Source organism: Pituophis catenifer, unplaced genomic scaffold (genome assembly GCF_029215685.1).
Source record: "Pituophis catenifer annectens isolate HBS135680 unplaced genomic scaffold, rPitCat1.0.hap2 SCAF_1, whole genome shotgun sequence".
NCBI classification, from domain to species: domain Eukaryota; kingdom Metazoa; phylum Chordata; class Lepidosauria; order Squamata; family Colubridae; genus Pituophis; species Pituophis catenifer.
In genome coordinates this window covers 37014322-37028922 of record NW_027256881.1, presented here as the reverse complement: position 1 = coordinate 37028922, position 14601 = coordinate 37014322, and the positions used below count along the sequence as shown (strand labels likewise).

At 38.0% G+C, this 14601-nt stretch overlaps 1 protein-coding gene across 2 annotated transcripts in view; it reads left to right on the top strand.

Moving 5' to 3' along the window:
- The first annotated feature begins 1668 nt into the window (after positions 1-1668).
- Positions 1669-14601, top strand: part of ABHD12 (abhydrolase domain containing 12, lysophospholipase) — a 32526-nt gene continuing 19593 nt past the window's right edge. For both annotated transcript variants that reach the window (XR_011600653.1, XM_070947877.1), the window contains exons 1-3: positions 1669-1951; positions 12478-12602; positions 13985-14090. Coding sequence is in view for 1 of the 2 variants with exons in the window: in XM_070947877.1 (XP_070803978.1) it covers positions 1749-1951; positions 12478-12602; positions 13985-14090 (434 nt within the window). In the remaining variant the exon portion in view is untranslated. The remainder of the gene's footprint in view (positions 1952-12477; positions 12603-13984; positions 14091-14601) is intronic.

The window sequence follows — 14601 nt, the reverse complement described above, 5'->3', positions numbered from 1 at the left end:
CTTTTTAAATAAAATTTTATGTAATTTTTTCAGGTATAAATATTTTTTATTGTAGATATGTAACCTTATCTAAACATTTGACCAAATATTTTATCAGAAAATAATGCACCTCAAACAAGATGGAAAATAGGCAGTTCTATCAGAATTCAAAGCTTCTTGGATTTTTCAACAGAAATCTGTGAAGTTTATTCTCTCCCATGAACTATCATTTTAAATCTTTGACTACAATCCTATGCTATGCAATTAATCCACCCCTCCCCACCTCTGCCAAATTTATGAACTGTTCAGTCATAATAACACCAAACAACATGGTTTGGCAGCAAGTCTGTATGATCCAGGCCACTATTTCTGCAGCTAATTAGGATTAAATAAATGAATTCAATTAAGTCATTATTGCACTAAACACATCAACTAATGTACTACATTATATGTAGTTACATTACATTATAATGTATTACATTAAGCCTTTTGTGGATGAATTCTGAGTTCCCATTATAAGCCTTTCACTTTTGTTTAATGCATTTTAATGACTATTGTAAACTCATTGTATTTTTGTCTTTCAGAAGGAATTAATATATTTTGAGAGTGTTTTTCTAGTACTTGTTTTAGTATATTTGGGAATCTTTTCTTTTAACAAATGGTGAAACAACTCAAATTTCATGGTGCTCTAAAAATGTAAACTATCAACTGTTTTTAGCTTTTCTTCAATTGGGGCTTAGTTGCAACAATTCCATTAAGCTCCAGTGAAGTGAAAGAAAGCAGCACTGTTCAAATGGCTCACCAAGGGTTTGACTTTCCCAAAATGATATTTAGATTGGGTGTTATAATTGTTCCTATTGTAGCTTTTAACTATATTATACAAATTATAAGCAGATTATAAAATGTTCTCAGTACTGTAATTTTTGCACTTTTATCACTTCTCCATTTTGATATCTTTTTGTATGCACCATAAGCCATGATATATTGTTTTGTAGGGAGTCCTTTCTATTAAATACAAGAGTAAAAGTACTTTTAATAACTTCCCTTGGCTATTAGGTGTAGTGACAGAGTATCCACAAAACACTGTCAGCAATTTATTGGAAATTATTAGAGGTTACAGAGATCTTTTCTTTCATGCAGCAGCAGCAGCCTGCATCGTATGCAGCATGACCCACTTTACAATATACCACTGTGCAATGAAAAAAAAAATCTAATGGTTTATATATTTAGTGATATCCGATCCGGGCTACAAAGATCCCCACAACTACTAGAGATAGCAAGGTGATGTAAACAACTAATTTCTTGCTATCATCTACCGGTGATCCGAATTTTTGCATCCTAGACCTGCAAGCTATAAGGTTCAACAACAGACAGGAAAGTGCAAATTCTACAAAAATAAGCACACGGGTTTTCACCTGCCTTCCATATGCTGTATTTGCATAGCTGCTCGTAATTATTTTTTAGGGGAAAAGTAATCATCGTTTATCCTATCGTACCTTAAACCCCCACCCCCAGGAGCCATCTTCGATGTGGGCAATTCAGTAACAAAGCTGAAGAAACGATCATTCGCTCCAGCTACGTTGATCTGCGACGCGTAGAAGGTCACGTGGTCCTTTTCTGATTGGTAGCAAGCGGGAAGCGCTGCTATCCTCTCGGTTGTCGGGTTGTTGTCGGTATAATGTAGGCGAAAGAGGCGTCGAGTTCGGGTCAGAGGCTTCTTCCCTGAGGCAGAGTGGAAGTGGCACCGCCCGTGCGTTGGCACCGCCGGCATGAGAAAGCGGAACGAGTCCGTCACCTTGGAGCATGAGCGCTTTGCCTCCTCCGCTCCGGCTTCAGCCGCCGCTGCTGCCGCCGCCGCTTCGTCTTCCTCTTCTCCTTCGCTGGATAAGGGCTTCAGCTTGAGATCCAGCCCGCAATTGGCAGGCAGCGCCCGGGCTGCCGGTGACTCTGCTATGAAGCGGGCACTCGGCAGGTGAGACCCGTAGCATAACGGCCCCCCACCCCACCCCATTCGGCTCCTGGCAGCCGGTAGCAACCCTTTCCCTGCCGTCCTTGCACCCGCGGTCCTCGCAAGCTCGACCTCGGTCTTGTCTCCTTGGCAACGGGCAGACAATCCGTTCGGCTTTACAGCCGCTGGCCGGCCGCCTCTTCCCTTCTTGGGGCTTTGCTGTTTGCGGCGGGTTGGCCGCGGCGTAGCCCCCAGTTTGCAATTTGCGGAGGAATGCCCTTGGCGTTCTCCTTTCGTCCCTCCGCCTTTCGGGGCTCGCCGTGCAGGTTCGCAGTAGGCTGGATTGGGGGGGGCGGGGCGGGCGACTGCAGCCCGAGGAGGGTCGGCGAGAAGGAACCGAAAACGCCGCGGCCCTCCGTGGAGTTTGGGTTTTTTTTTTTTTTTACTCCAGAGCATTCCCTGCTCTTTAGTGCTGCATTCGGTTTACAGGCTGCGACTGCAGCAGGTCAAGGAGGCGATACTGTACCGTGTATCGGGTTTTATAGCCAGTCAGGCGCTGTATTTTGCCACTGGGCGAGATAAGGTGGCTGGGATGGAGCATATGGGAAAGCTTCAGCCTAAGGAAAAGAAAGAGCAGAACAGTCTCAATAGATACTCGGTCGAGTTTGTCTTTAGTTTATAGCGTGGGATTGAAAGAAATATGTATGTACTTCCATACCGGTTTACTTCACTTTTGAGATGAAATAACTCCTGAAGCTTTCGCGATTGGGCTTAGATATCAGAGAAAGAATTAAAGATAATTGGAAGGAATATAAAAACATAAACTACCAGTATCTGTTTTTAGCCCTTTTGTGTGTCTGTCAACATCTGTGTCTTTCATTAAATTTCTTAAAACCTCATCTTTGTTAAATTTATAACCCACCTTTCCTTCCTGAGCTCAGAGTGGCATACACAGCGGAGCTTTCTCCTATGATTTTTTGCAGATCACACCAGTAACACAGCTGTTTGAAAGCAAACACACAACCCCCTGTTTTAAAAACACTTAGGATGTTTATTTTTCCATCTTCCACAAACATGAAAAAACATGTTCCTCAGAATCTCTGCTCCTTTTCTCCTTTGGGTGATACGGCTGGGTATGTGTTCCTCCCATTCTTGGATACAGTCCCAAAGGTCTGGATACAGAATTGGCACTGAATTGTTTTTTTAATATATTTTTCTGTAACAAAAATGAGGAAATTAATTGGGTTAGGTAACAGTGCTCTGAGTTGCTTGATAGTGAGATGGGCATAGTATAAATTTAATAAATAAAACATTTAATTCATTTAATTTTAATTAGGTTTAAACCATTTTTTCTTGGTGCCATATTTTGTTTTTGTCCTATCACCTATTTTTTTTGTTTGTGAATCTAAGCAACCCTTTAATAGGCAAAAAAAGGTACATAGTCCTGATGTGGAATGCCAGTTTTAAAACGTTTGCTACTTGATGTTATAATTAGTCATCTTTGTTAGAGAAAATTTGAATCTGTGTTTTTCAGAGTTAAGGAATGAAGGTTCTCTATGTCAGAATAATATGGAACCTTAGTATAATCCTATGCATGTGTACAGGTAGTTCTCAATTTATGACCACAATTGAGCCCAACATTTCTGTTGCTAAACAAGTCAGTTAAGTGAGTTTTGCCCCATTTTACAACCTTTTCCTGCCTCAGTTGTATCACTGCAGTTATTAAGTTAGTAATATTATTGTTAAGTGAATCTGGCTCCCCCATTGACTTTGTTTGTCAAAAGTTCACAAAAAGTGATCGATCATATGACCCCAGGATACTGCAACCATCATAAATACATGCCAGTTGATCATATGACCATGGGTATGCTGCAATGGTCATAAGTGCAAAAAAGGTCATGTCACTCTTTTCAGCGCTGTTTGTCACTAAGTGAATTGGTTTTAGGTTGAGGATTATATTTTAAAGTATACTTTGTTGAACTGAGTGGAACTTTCAACTATTTCTGCATAGTTAAGCAAAGGAACATTTGGTTTATGAAAAGAAAGTAGTATGTTTCATACTTGACATTCCTATTATTGAGGTATCAGAAAACAAATGATTAGTAACTCTTCATTAATACAGGAGACACCCAGAAAGATGAGTATTTTTCAATGTTAGGGAATATTGACAGTTCTGAGAATTGTGGTTGGCCAACCATGTATCCTGTTGTATTAGATCCATTATTAGAACATAATATTAGTAAAGATCTTTTTTGGTTTTACCTGTTACCCTGTTAGAAGCTAATTTTTCTTCTGATAACCTTTGATCACCTTTGATCACAGATGTAGAAATGGTTGTTACCATTGTTCTGCAGACACAGTATCTGCAGTACCTTAATGGTGAATCATAATTTTAAAATTGTGTGTAGTGTTGTAAAACTATCAAATCATGCAAGATCTAAATTTAAAAAATACTGCGAGATTTGGAAAAATTGAGATTATCATCCATTTTTAAAGAATTGAAATTTTATGAAGTCCAGCATTTAAAAATAGCATGAATCCTAAAGGTTTGTCTTTTTTTTTTCAACCTGTGTTCTGCATCTTCAGATCCTTTCTTTTTAATATTGATCCAATCATAGGATATCATAGGTTCACTTTTTAACAAATTAACATTAATAAAGAATTCATAACTATATGCCACAACATAATCAATGTTTACGTGGAAATAAGCCCTACTCAACTCACTGAAACTTATTTATATTTAAAATTATATTTATTTTGTTTCTAATTTTATTTAGGTTTTGTCTATGATTGTTGAAATCTTCATTCATATTTCATATTCTGTTTTAAAGGCTACATAAAATAGAGGTCTTTGGGTTGCTAAGATGATCCAAAGTAAATAAATCTAACACTAATCTCTGTGGCTATATTCTTTCCATCTCAAAGGAATAATAGTTGTAACCATCACTGGGAGTAATTATTCACTGTTTATACAAATAATTTTAAATAGAACAAGTGTTATAGCTTAGTAGTAGGCACATCTTATCTATGTACAAGTTCAATTCCATGGTAAACTCCTGGTTTTAAAAAAAGAACCAAAATCTCTCATACCTAACTGAATCTCTAGAGAGCCTATTTTAATCTCAGTAAGTACTATGAAGGCTGATATTCAACTGCACTGATTCAAAGCACAGCAGAATTCCTTTGTGTTGTTTTGGGAATTTCAGTTCAGGTTCTCTTTGCTGTCCAAAGTATTCTTTGCTGTGCAATTGGACTTTAGGATTATACATACTACTACAGCAAGGAAGCAGTCATATTTTTTCATAGAAGTTATTTTACCATCTCCTCACAAACTTTTATTCAAGGACCTCTTACCCTACCCCTTATAGTCAAAATCTTTCTGACGAAAATGGAACCCGGCTCCTGATGGATGAAGACATGTACCTTGTGATTCACTAAATATTTCCCTGACACTAGCAGAGAAGTTTATATATACTTACACATCTTCTGTTACATTTAAGGGGTGTAGTAGATCCCTTTATCTTTATTATTTGCTTCCAGAACCAGAAGCTGTACCTTTCCTATCTTATTTTTGTAGATTCTTTGGGGAAATTATCCTTTGAAATATCTAATGCTTAAGGTTATTTCTTGATGCTGAGAAATTTTACAGTTATGTTGTCCTGTTTTAAGTTTCAACCATCTTTATCTTTATCTTTCTTTATCTTTATTCAAATTTCTATACCGCCCTTCTCCTTTCGGACTCAGGGCGGTGAACAGCCAAAAAATAAAACATTTTATATACAAAAGTTAAAATAAATTTAAAATAATTAAATAAATTTGGCCCATTAATTTAAAACATTCCAATTAAAACCATATCAAAATTATTTAAAACCAATCATAAAATCAGGACAGCCCGGCTAACTAAAAAAAATAGGTTTTGAGAGCCCGACGAAAAGTCCGGAGGTCTGGGATCACTCGTATCTCTGGGGGTAGATTGTTCCAGAGGGTGGGTGCTACCACAGAGAAGGCTCTCCCCCTGGGGGTCGCCAGCCGACATTGCCTGGCCGACGGCACCCTGAGGAGGCCCTCTCTGTGGGAGCGAACTGGCCGGTGGGAGGCAATTGGTGGCAGGAGGCGGTCCCATAGATACCCCGGCCCTAAGCCATGGAGCGCTTTAAAGGTGATCACCAACACCTTGAAGCGCACCCGGAAGTCCACCGGGAGCCAATGTAGCTCGCGCAGGAGAGGAGTCACATGGGAGCGCCCTGTCGCTCCCATAATCCCCCGCGCAGCCGCATTCTGCACCAGTTGGAGCCTCCGGGTGCACCCCAAGGGGAGCCCCATGTAGAGAGCGTTACAATAGTCCAGACGAGAGGTGACGAGTGCCTGAGTGACCGTGCGTAGGGAGTCCCGATCCAGAAAGGGGCGCAACTGGCGTATCAGGCGGACCTGATAGAAGGCCCCCCTGGCCACGGCCGTCGTATGCCCTTCTAAAGACAGCCGTGCGTCCAGGAGGACACCCAAGTTGCGAGCCCTTTCCGTGGGGGCCAATGATTCGCCCCCAATAACCAGCGATGGCACCAGCTGGCTATACCAGGACGCCGGCAGCCACAGCCACTCGGTCTTGGAAGGGTTGAGTCGGAGCCTGTTTCTCCCCATCCAGATCCGCACGGCTTCCAAACACTGGGACATCACTTCCAAGGCATCATTGGGATTGTCTGGGGTGGAGATGTACAGCTTAGTATCATCAGTGTACTGATGGAACTCCACCCCAAAACCACGGATGATCTCACCCAGCGGCTTCACATAAATGTTGAACAGGAGGGGTGAGAGGATCGACCCTTGTGGCACCCCACAAACAAGGCGCCTCGGGGTCAACCGCTGCCCCCCTGTCAACACAGATTGCGACCGGTCGGAGAGATAGGAGGAGAACCACCGCAAAACGGTGCCCCCCACTCCCAGTCCCTCATCTATAAGCTACTGAGAGGGTGATAAGTTTGGAGCAGTATGTAAGTTTGGTAAAAAAGCAAATATAAACATCCTTAAAGGAATGATGAACATTGACATGAAAATACATTAATAGTCCTATAGGAGAAAGAAGTATACGCTATACCGTATGTAAAGTTAATGAAAATAGGTTCATATTTTGTCATTATTGTGGCACTACTCCCAGTTTAGGCAGGAATCTGTTGGTAAGCCACAAAGAAAATAGTTATTTGATGCTTAATACGTGTAATTATTATATGGAAGAGAATCTTGTCTCTATTCTTTTCTTTTTAATGTGGCTGAAGAGTATAATGTTATAAAAGATCTTTATTCATCTCCCCTTTCAGTTTTCCAAGATTCTGTATTTTTTAAAAATTGTCCCATGTTACATAGTTGCTACTTAAAACTCTGCCTGTGCTTCTTAATATTACTACTAACTACTTCCTTAAACTTAAGAATAAGCATAAATTTGGTGATCATTTTTATGTTGCAAAGACCTCTAGGCAAAGAAGTGTTAAAGTTAGCTCCTCTTTTATATAGATACATGTAACATTTCTGGAATGATTTATACAGCTAAATTAGGTGACCTTTCAGGTCCCATATTTTCTGTTTTTGAACAGATTGTTGTTGTTGATTGTTGATCTGTTTGGCACAAGGCAAGGTTTCTGTGAAATTATTTCCTTGTATGTTTAATGTGAAATCTAAATTAGGGCTAATAATGAACCTAAATCTATTAATTAAGGGCTCTCAAGATGGGAGTTGCATCTAATTTATAAGGGGTGATATTTTAAAGTCAATGTTCAGGTACATAATGTACATCACGTACATTATGAGAACATCAAAACTCATTCCTGCTTTCCTAGATAAGCTATAGCATGCTTGTATAGGCCGAACAGTAAGCCATGCTTGTATAATCCAAGCAGAGGTCATGTTTTGAAAGATGGCATCTAAAACTAGCTGTCTTTTAAAATAATTTGCCATTCATAGCAGCAAAAGCTAATTGTCATGGTATTCAAAGTTTGAAAATCTCCACAATGATTAGATTGTTGGAGTCTCAAGAACTACAATATGTTAGAGAATTTAAAAACAAATAGAAATAAGTAGGAATGCACAGCTTGACTATTTGTAAAAATAACCTTTGATTTATATGAATGAAAAGATTGGGTTAGAGGGAAGATAACAAGGGTTTTTTTTGAAGGTGAGGCAGAGAATTCTAAATAGAAAAGGCACACATAGTCAGGAGTGGCAGGAATGAGCAAGGCTGAAGGTCAAAATATGTTCATGAAATAAAATATTTGACTTCAACCTAAAAACACAATGCATTACACAGAATATAAATGTTATATCTGTTTAGTCCATCTGTCTATTCTATTCTATTCTATTCTATTCTATTCTATTCTATTCTATTCTATTCTATTCTATTCTATTCTATTCTATTCTATTCTATTCTATTCTATTCACATCATTATTTGTATTAATTACATTATTATTTGCTTAATAATAGTTAAAGCTATAATGGCCTTGGAAAAAGTGACTTACAACCTGTATTCACAGTTATGACTGTTGTACCATCACAACTGGAATAGATCACTTTGCATCAGAGGAGCATCAGATTTTCTGTTGCAGAAAAGAAAATAATAAAAGAAATGGTGTAGCATTATTAACTAAATGCTTCATAATCAATTCTTGAAAACAGCTCCAAAAGGATAGAATGATCTCATTCAAAACCAAGTGTCTTCTTTGTCACTGTTCCTACACTGTGAAATAGCATTCCCCCTGTGTTCTGCATGGCAATAATCTTGTTGTCCTTCTGAAAGACCATATAGTTCTCGTTGTTCTAGTATGGTTTATGTCTGTTTCTTGCTGTTTACATGTACACTATGAGCTTATGCACCAGATACAGATTCCTTGTGTCCAAGAGTTTTAAATGTTTCCATGATCTACTTGCAAAGGAGAAATTGCTTTGATTATTTAGGGGGCAACTAACAGATCTGTAGCCTCAAATTAAAACTCTTTTTAGTTAGTTGAATCTCACTGCGCTGGTTAGACTGAGATGAAAATAGGCCTTAATTTAGTGAAGGCAGATCCTAATGAAGTTGTATCCCAAATTGAGTTTACAGTAAATCAAAACAAAGCAGAATTGTGTACAAATGCTGATTAGTATCACAAGGCCTTATCAGTACGTTGCTATGATAATCATATGATGTATCTTCATGTTTTTTTCTTGATTTCTTTATGTATTGGCTGCTGTAGAAAGAAGTTTTAAATTTTGCTAATTTATCAGTGAAATTGTCTGACTTTTCTGCCCTAACGCAGACAAATCTGAAAAATGCTGAAGACTCTGTAATTCACCAAATTATGCAAATTGTCCAATAAGTGCTACCTCACCAGAAAAGAACTTTTTTTTCCTCAGAGAAAATCAGCTAAATTACAATATCCACATTTATTTATTCTGAAACTAAATAGGACATGTGACTGAAGTTTCTTTTATAAGCAAAACAGTTTAGGAGTGGTTCTGGCAGTTGACAGCTATAGATATGAAATCTACAGCAATTATATTTGGAATAGATGCTGCCAAACAGTAGTAATGTATAAATTTCTCATGTACATATATACATCCAAATGAGAACTGTGTTGTTTCTCTGTGTCATATAATATATGTGGGTATTTTGTATTTATTAATTTGTTTTGTGATGTTTACATAGTGTATATTGGAAGTGATAACCCTTTGAGAGCTGTATGCAATGAATTTTCATTTTAATGTATGCCGATTAGTTCTCAGCTCCTTGTCCCGTACGGCACGGAGACAGCAATAAAACACAGCCGGACGCATCAACTGAATGGTGAATGCTGGTTTAATGCTTTCGTCAGATACGAGACAACACCAAGCTACAAAGTCTTTCAAAGTTGGTGCTATGAGCATTCGCCTCGTAGCGCTTTATATCATTACTCATTACTCCCCTTCGTAATGATCGGGCGTTGTCCCATCAGCTGTGCCGTTGTAGTTTGGGATTGCGTTTCCGGCGTTCTTCCTAGCGCCCATAGTTATCCTAACCCGACGCCCTTATACCCCCTTGCGTGTCGCCTTGCCTATACCCTGTGCCACCTCCACCGCTACGTCTTGCTGCTTTGCCGTAGAATGTTGTGAGTAATATCCTCCACCAGTCCTCCACCGTTTCTCCTTCCCATCTCCTCCATATGCTGAGCACGCCGGGCTCGACAGGTGGCTCCCCTTCACCAGGGTCCTCTCTGGAAAACAAAGTAGACATATTAGTATTGCCCGACGGTTTCCATGGGTATTTTTTATGGAACCGGTCAGCTGCGGTGTCCGTCACTAGACCCCAGGTGGCTTCCTCTAGTGGATATCCCTTCCACCTCACTAAGTATTGTAATCTACCACGGTGGATTCGGGAATCTAGGATATCCTCCACCTCTTAATGTTCCCCATGTACTGGTGGGGGTGGGGTTGGTGTGGGTCTCACAGTAGTTACAGGTTTAAGGAGACTGCTGTGAAACACCGGATGGATTTTCCCTAACAGGGGCGGAAGTTTCAGACTGACTGTGCCTGGATTAATAATTTTTTCGATGGGGAAGGGACCTAGGTAATTGGGTCCCAATTTCCGATTAGGTAATCGGAGTTTGATATACTTAGTGGACAGGTAGACCATATCCCCAATTGTAAAAGGTTTTGATACGGCTCATTTTTTGTCGGCTTGGATTTTATATTCGGCTGCCGCTTTATCAAGGGCAGATCTTACTTGCGGCCATAGAGTTCGTATTTTATCTCCCCACTCGCTAGGCGCTATTTCTGGTTGTGTAGGCCTGAGTTCTTGTCCAGTAACTATTTGGAATGGCGCATATCCAGTGCTGCGATGTACCTCATTGTTATACGCCACCTCAGCGAAAGGTAATAGAGCGGCCCAGTCTGTCTGTTGGTATGAAACATAGCTCTTTAAATAGCGTTCCACCATTGCATTAGCCCTTTCGGCAGCGCCACCGTTTCTCCTTCCCGTCCCCTCCGTATGCCGAGCATGCCGGGCTCGACATTCGTGGACATTCAAAATAACAATAAATTTATTCTAAGTCTAAGTTCTAAATTTCACATTGCTTCCAGTAATTAGCAAGTCATCTTAAATTAGAGTTTCATTACGTGTTTTTAATAAGTAAATAACAAATCATTATCATACATAGACTTGTTTTCTTTGTAAGAAGGTAGTTCATCCTTTTAGGAGGCAGCAGTCTCGCTTGATAAACCTCCTGCAATGGGGCCAGGTGACAAGCAAGCTATGAAATGGAATGCTTTCCCTGCTCAAAATACAGAAACAGGAATACCATCATCCATCCTTGGTACTTCATTATCATTGCCCAGAATCCTGCTGCCAAACTTAGGCAAAAAACCTGCCATGTTGTCCATGGAGCTCTTTTCCCAGAAAAGCTCTTTGCCAGGGCACAGCAAAGCTTAAGAAACCCTGTCATACAAGATTACTGTGGCACAAGGAAATTACAATAGTGAGATTGGAATTTACTATTGTAGATTCTAGTTTAGGATGCTCACCAAAGTATTAACAATTGGGCTAATAAAGTATTCCTTTCTTAAAAGTTCTACAAGAATTCTGAGAGTTAATAACAGTCTACTGAGGATTAATTTAACACTAATAACACCTTTCCACATTATAATTTGTAGCCAAAGAAGAAAGCAATTACTTCCAAATGAGAAAAAAAAATTGGATGTTATTTTTCTTACTTATTGCAGCAGGAAGTTAATTATAAAGTAGTTGCAGTATTGGTTTGCAAACTGCACATCAAAGGAGCAGGGGCAATAATGTTGGTGGAAACTTCCTGAATGGCAGTTTGGGTATTTAGATATTAGCTTTTAGTTTCATTTGTTTATTATCATATTTTTAACATTTTGTATAACATTTGCCCTCTTTAGTTATATGAATTTTATCATATTCATTTTCAGCATTATTAATCATAGTAATGGTAAGAGAAAACACACAGTATATTATTAGATATGTTATTTGGATAAGAGATCCTTCTATTTTTGTTACATTATTTCAATCTGTTAAAAAAACTTTAAGAAAATTAAATTTAGAGATTTTTAAACATTAAATTGAGGGAATCACTGTAAATGTTGTTTTGATATTAATTATTGTCCTCCTCTGTCTCTTCCTTTAGGACTCCTTATTAGTCAAAGTGCAATTTTTTTATATTTCCTAAGTGCAGAGGACAGGACTTCTTCATGTTACTTTACAAAGCAGAATGTCAAATGTTGATTGTATATAAATGATAATATAGCAGTTTATAAATCTTCTCAAAAATACATCCACATTATTGTCAAAAAAATTCTACATAAACGAGTTTGTGAGTTGGACTTTATCTGGAGGAGACTATCTTTATTAAAAACAGGAAGCTATTACTGTGATTATGTAATAATTGAGACTATAGCCACAAATAAGTGGCTTACACTTTGGTAATGATTATTATCCACTGTGGTTATCTTAATTAAACCTATAGCAAAACGTATTCACAAGAATTTTGTCCGTAAGATAAATTTACATTTCCTCCCCTACCTTTTTTTACAGGAGACATGGAATGTGGGTTCGATTGCGGAAGGTAGTGATCTGGTTGTTGGGAATATACATAGCGATTCCATTTCTAGTTAAAATTTGTCCAGCTATTCAGGCAAAGCTTGTCTTCCTAAATTTTGGTAAGAATAATGCTTCATTTAATATTTATTTTATCTTGACTCTGTGCTAATATTTTAATTCAAGATTAATAGGTGTTCATACCTTGTCAGCCCACCCTTTCTTTAAAGACTGATTTCTTTTTAGTTACTTAAAAGTCAATGTCAGTACCCCACAAGAATCTTGGAAACTGTTGCCATCAAGCTGCCTTGGCTATAATAATTTTATTTTTTTGTTGGTAGAAAATCTAGTATATTGATATAGATACTTAATTTGAAGTCGCATTTGACTTTTTTCAATTGTTCCTGCATATCTTGTGTCACAATGTTCAGTTCAGATTTAAAGCATGTGATATCTCAGTTTGTCAGTATCTGATTGTATGTCATTATTTCTTTGTGAAGTGCTGATGAAGGAGAGGCTTGATACTGCTGCTTGCAGTTTTGTTACTGTTGGCATCTGCAGAGAATGTTCTAATGCCAGACAGTGAACAAGCAATTGTTTCCTTTCAGCACTCCTCAAAAATATCCTTGCTGTGCTTGGTATGACTGTATTCTAATTATCATGTCTGTCTGCATATTATGTAGAATTTGCTGCTGACCTTGCAAATGTTTTACAAAGATGGAATAGAAAACCAATGAGCATTACTCAATGAGCCGAAACTGTGCCCTACAAATCTAATTCTAGGATTTCCTAAATTAGTTTTAAAGATACAATCTATAATTGACTGTTGGAACTAGGACAAACAGTAAACTGTATTGACAGTTAACAATTATGATTTAATAAGTATGTTTTGGAATATAGCAATAGAAGTTGGAAAACAAATTACAAACCAAAGAAGGTTAACTTCTAATTTTTTCCCAGATGAATAGCCAGAAAAAAAAACAGCAAAGAGTGTTATTGTACCTTAAAGGTACATACATTTAAATCTAGCCTAATGTCTTAATTGGAGGCTTTTAACATTAACTGAGAATGTACTGTACAAACTCATGTTTGGGAGCACATTTGGGAATAATGAACAATGATGTCAGAGGGAAATGACTATTAAAAATACCATTCGTTTCTTTCTGGCCTCTCTATTTACTGTTCATGCATTTCCTCCCTAATGGCTGTGTATATTTACATGCCTCTGATGAAATGCATTGCAATTCATGCAGACCTAAGCCATTACACATTTGTGAGTCTTTGAGGTGCCAGAAGACTGGAAATAATGTTAAAGACTCCTCCCCTCCTTGTTGACATTTAAACATGTCTAGTAATTTATAGCAAATTTAATTATGCATTGGGATGTATATTCCGTAGAAGAAGTATTGTGCAAGCTTATGGTTGCTGGTTTTAATTACAGAAGTTGATTATTTCAATCATCAGGTAAACAAAATGTAAAAGGAATGTTATCCTTCTATTTCAGTAAGAGTGCCCTATTTCATTGATTTGAAAAGACCCCAGGATCAAGGCTTAAACCATACCTGTAACTTCTATTTGCAGCCAGAGGAAGATGTAACTATTGGAGTTTGGTAAGGAATACTTTATTCCTCTCATTATACATTGATGTCCTTTTATAATTAGAACAAAAGCTTTGCTTTTTTTGTGAATTTAGAAAAAAATATCCAATAATGTGATATACATTGCAACCGTGTGCAGTATTATGCTGAAGGTTATGCTTTAGATTCAATTTAAGAGTAATGTAAATTTAATATAAATCATGTGGGATTATTCAAGCATGTGACTTTCTTTAGTCTCTGAGAACAAAGCATAGGAACAAGGAAGAAAAACATAACCCCGAGGATGACATGAATCATTGCTTAGTTGCAGATATATTTGCAGAAATAGCTTTCAGGTTTCATCTTTGTCTTCCTTGTTGTGTAGAAGGTATCCCAGATCTTTGATTGATTATGTGCCATCAACTTGTTTTCAGCTTTTATTGACCACAAAGATAGATTTTCACCATGATGATCTGTCTCTAATATGGTATTTTAGATCTTCCAAATGATTCATTCATCGCCCCTGTAACTGAATCTATCCACC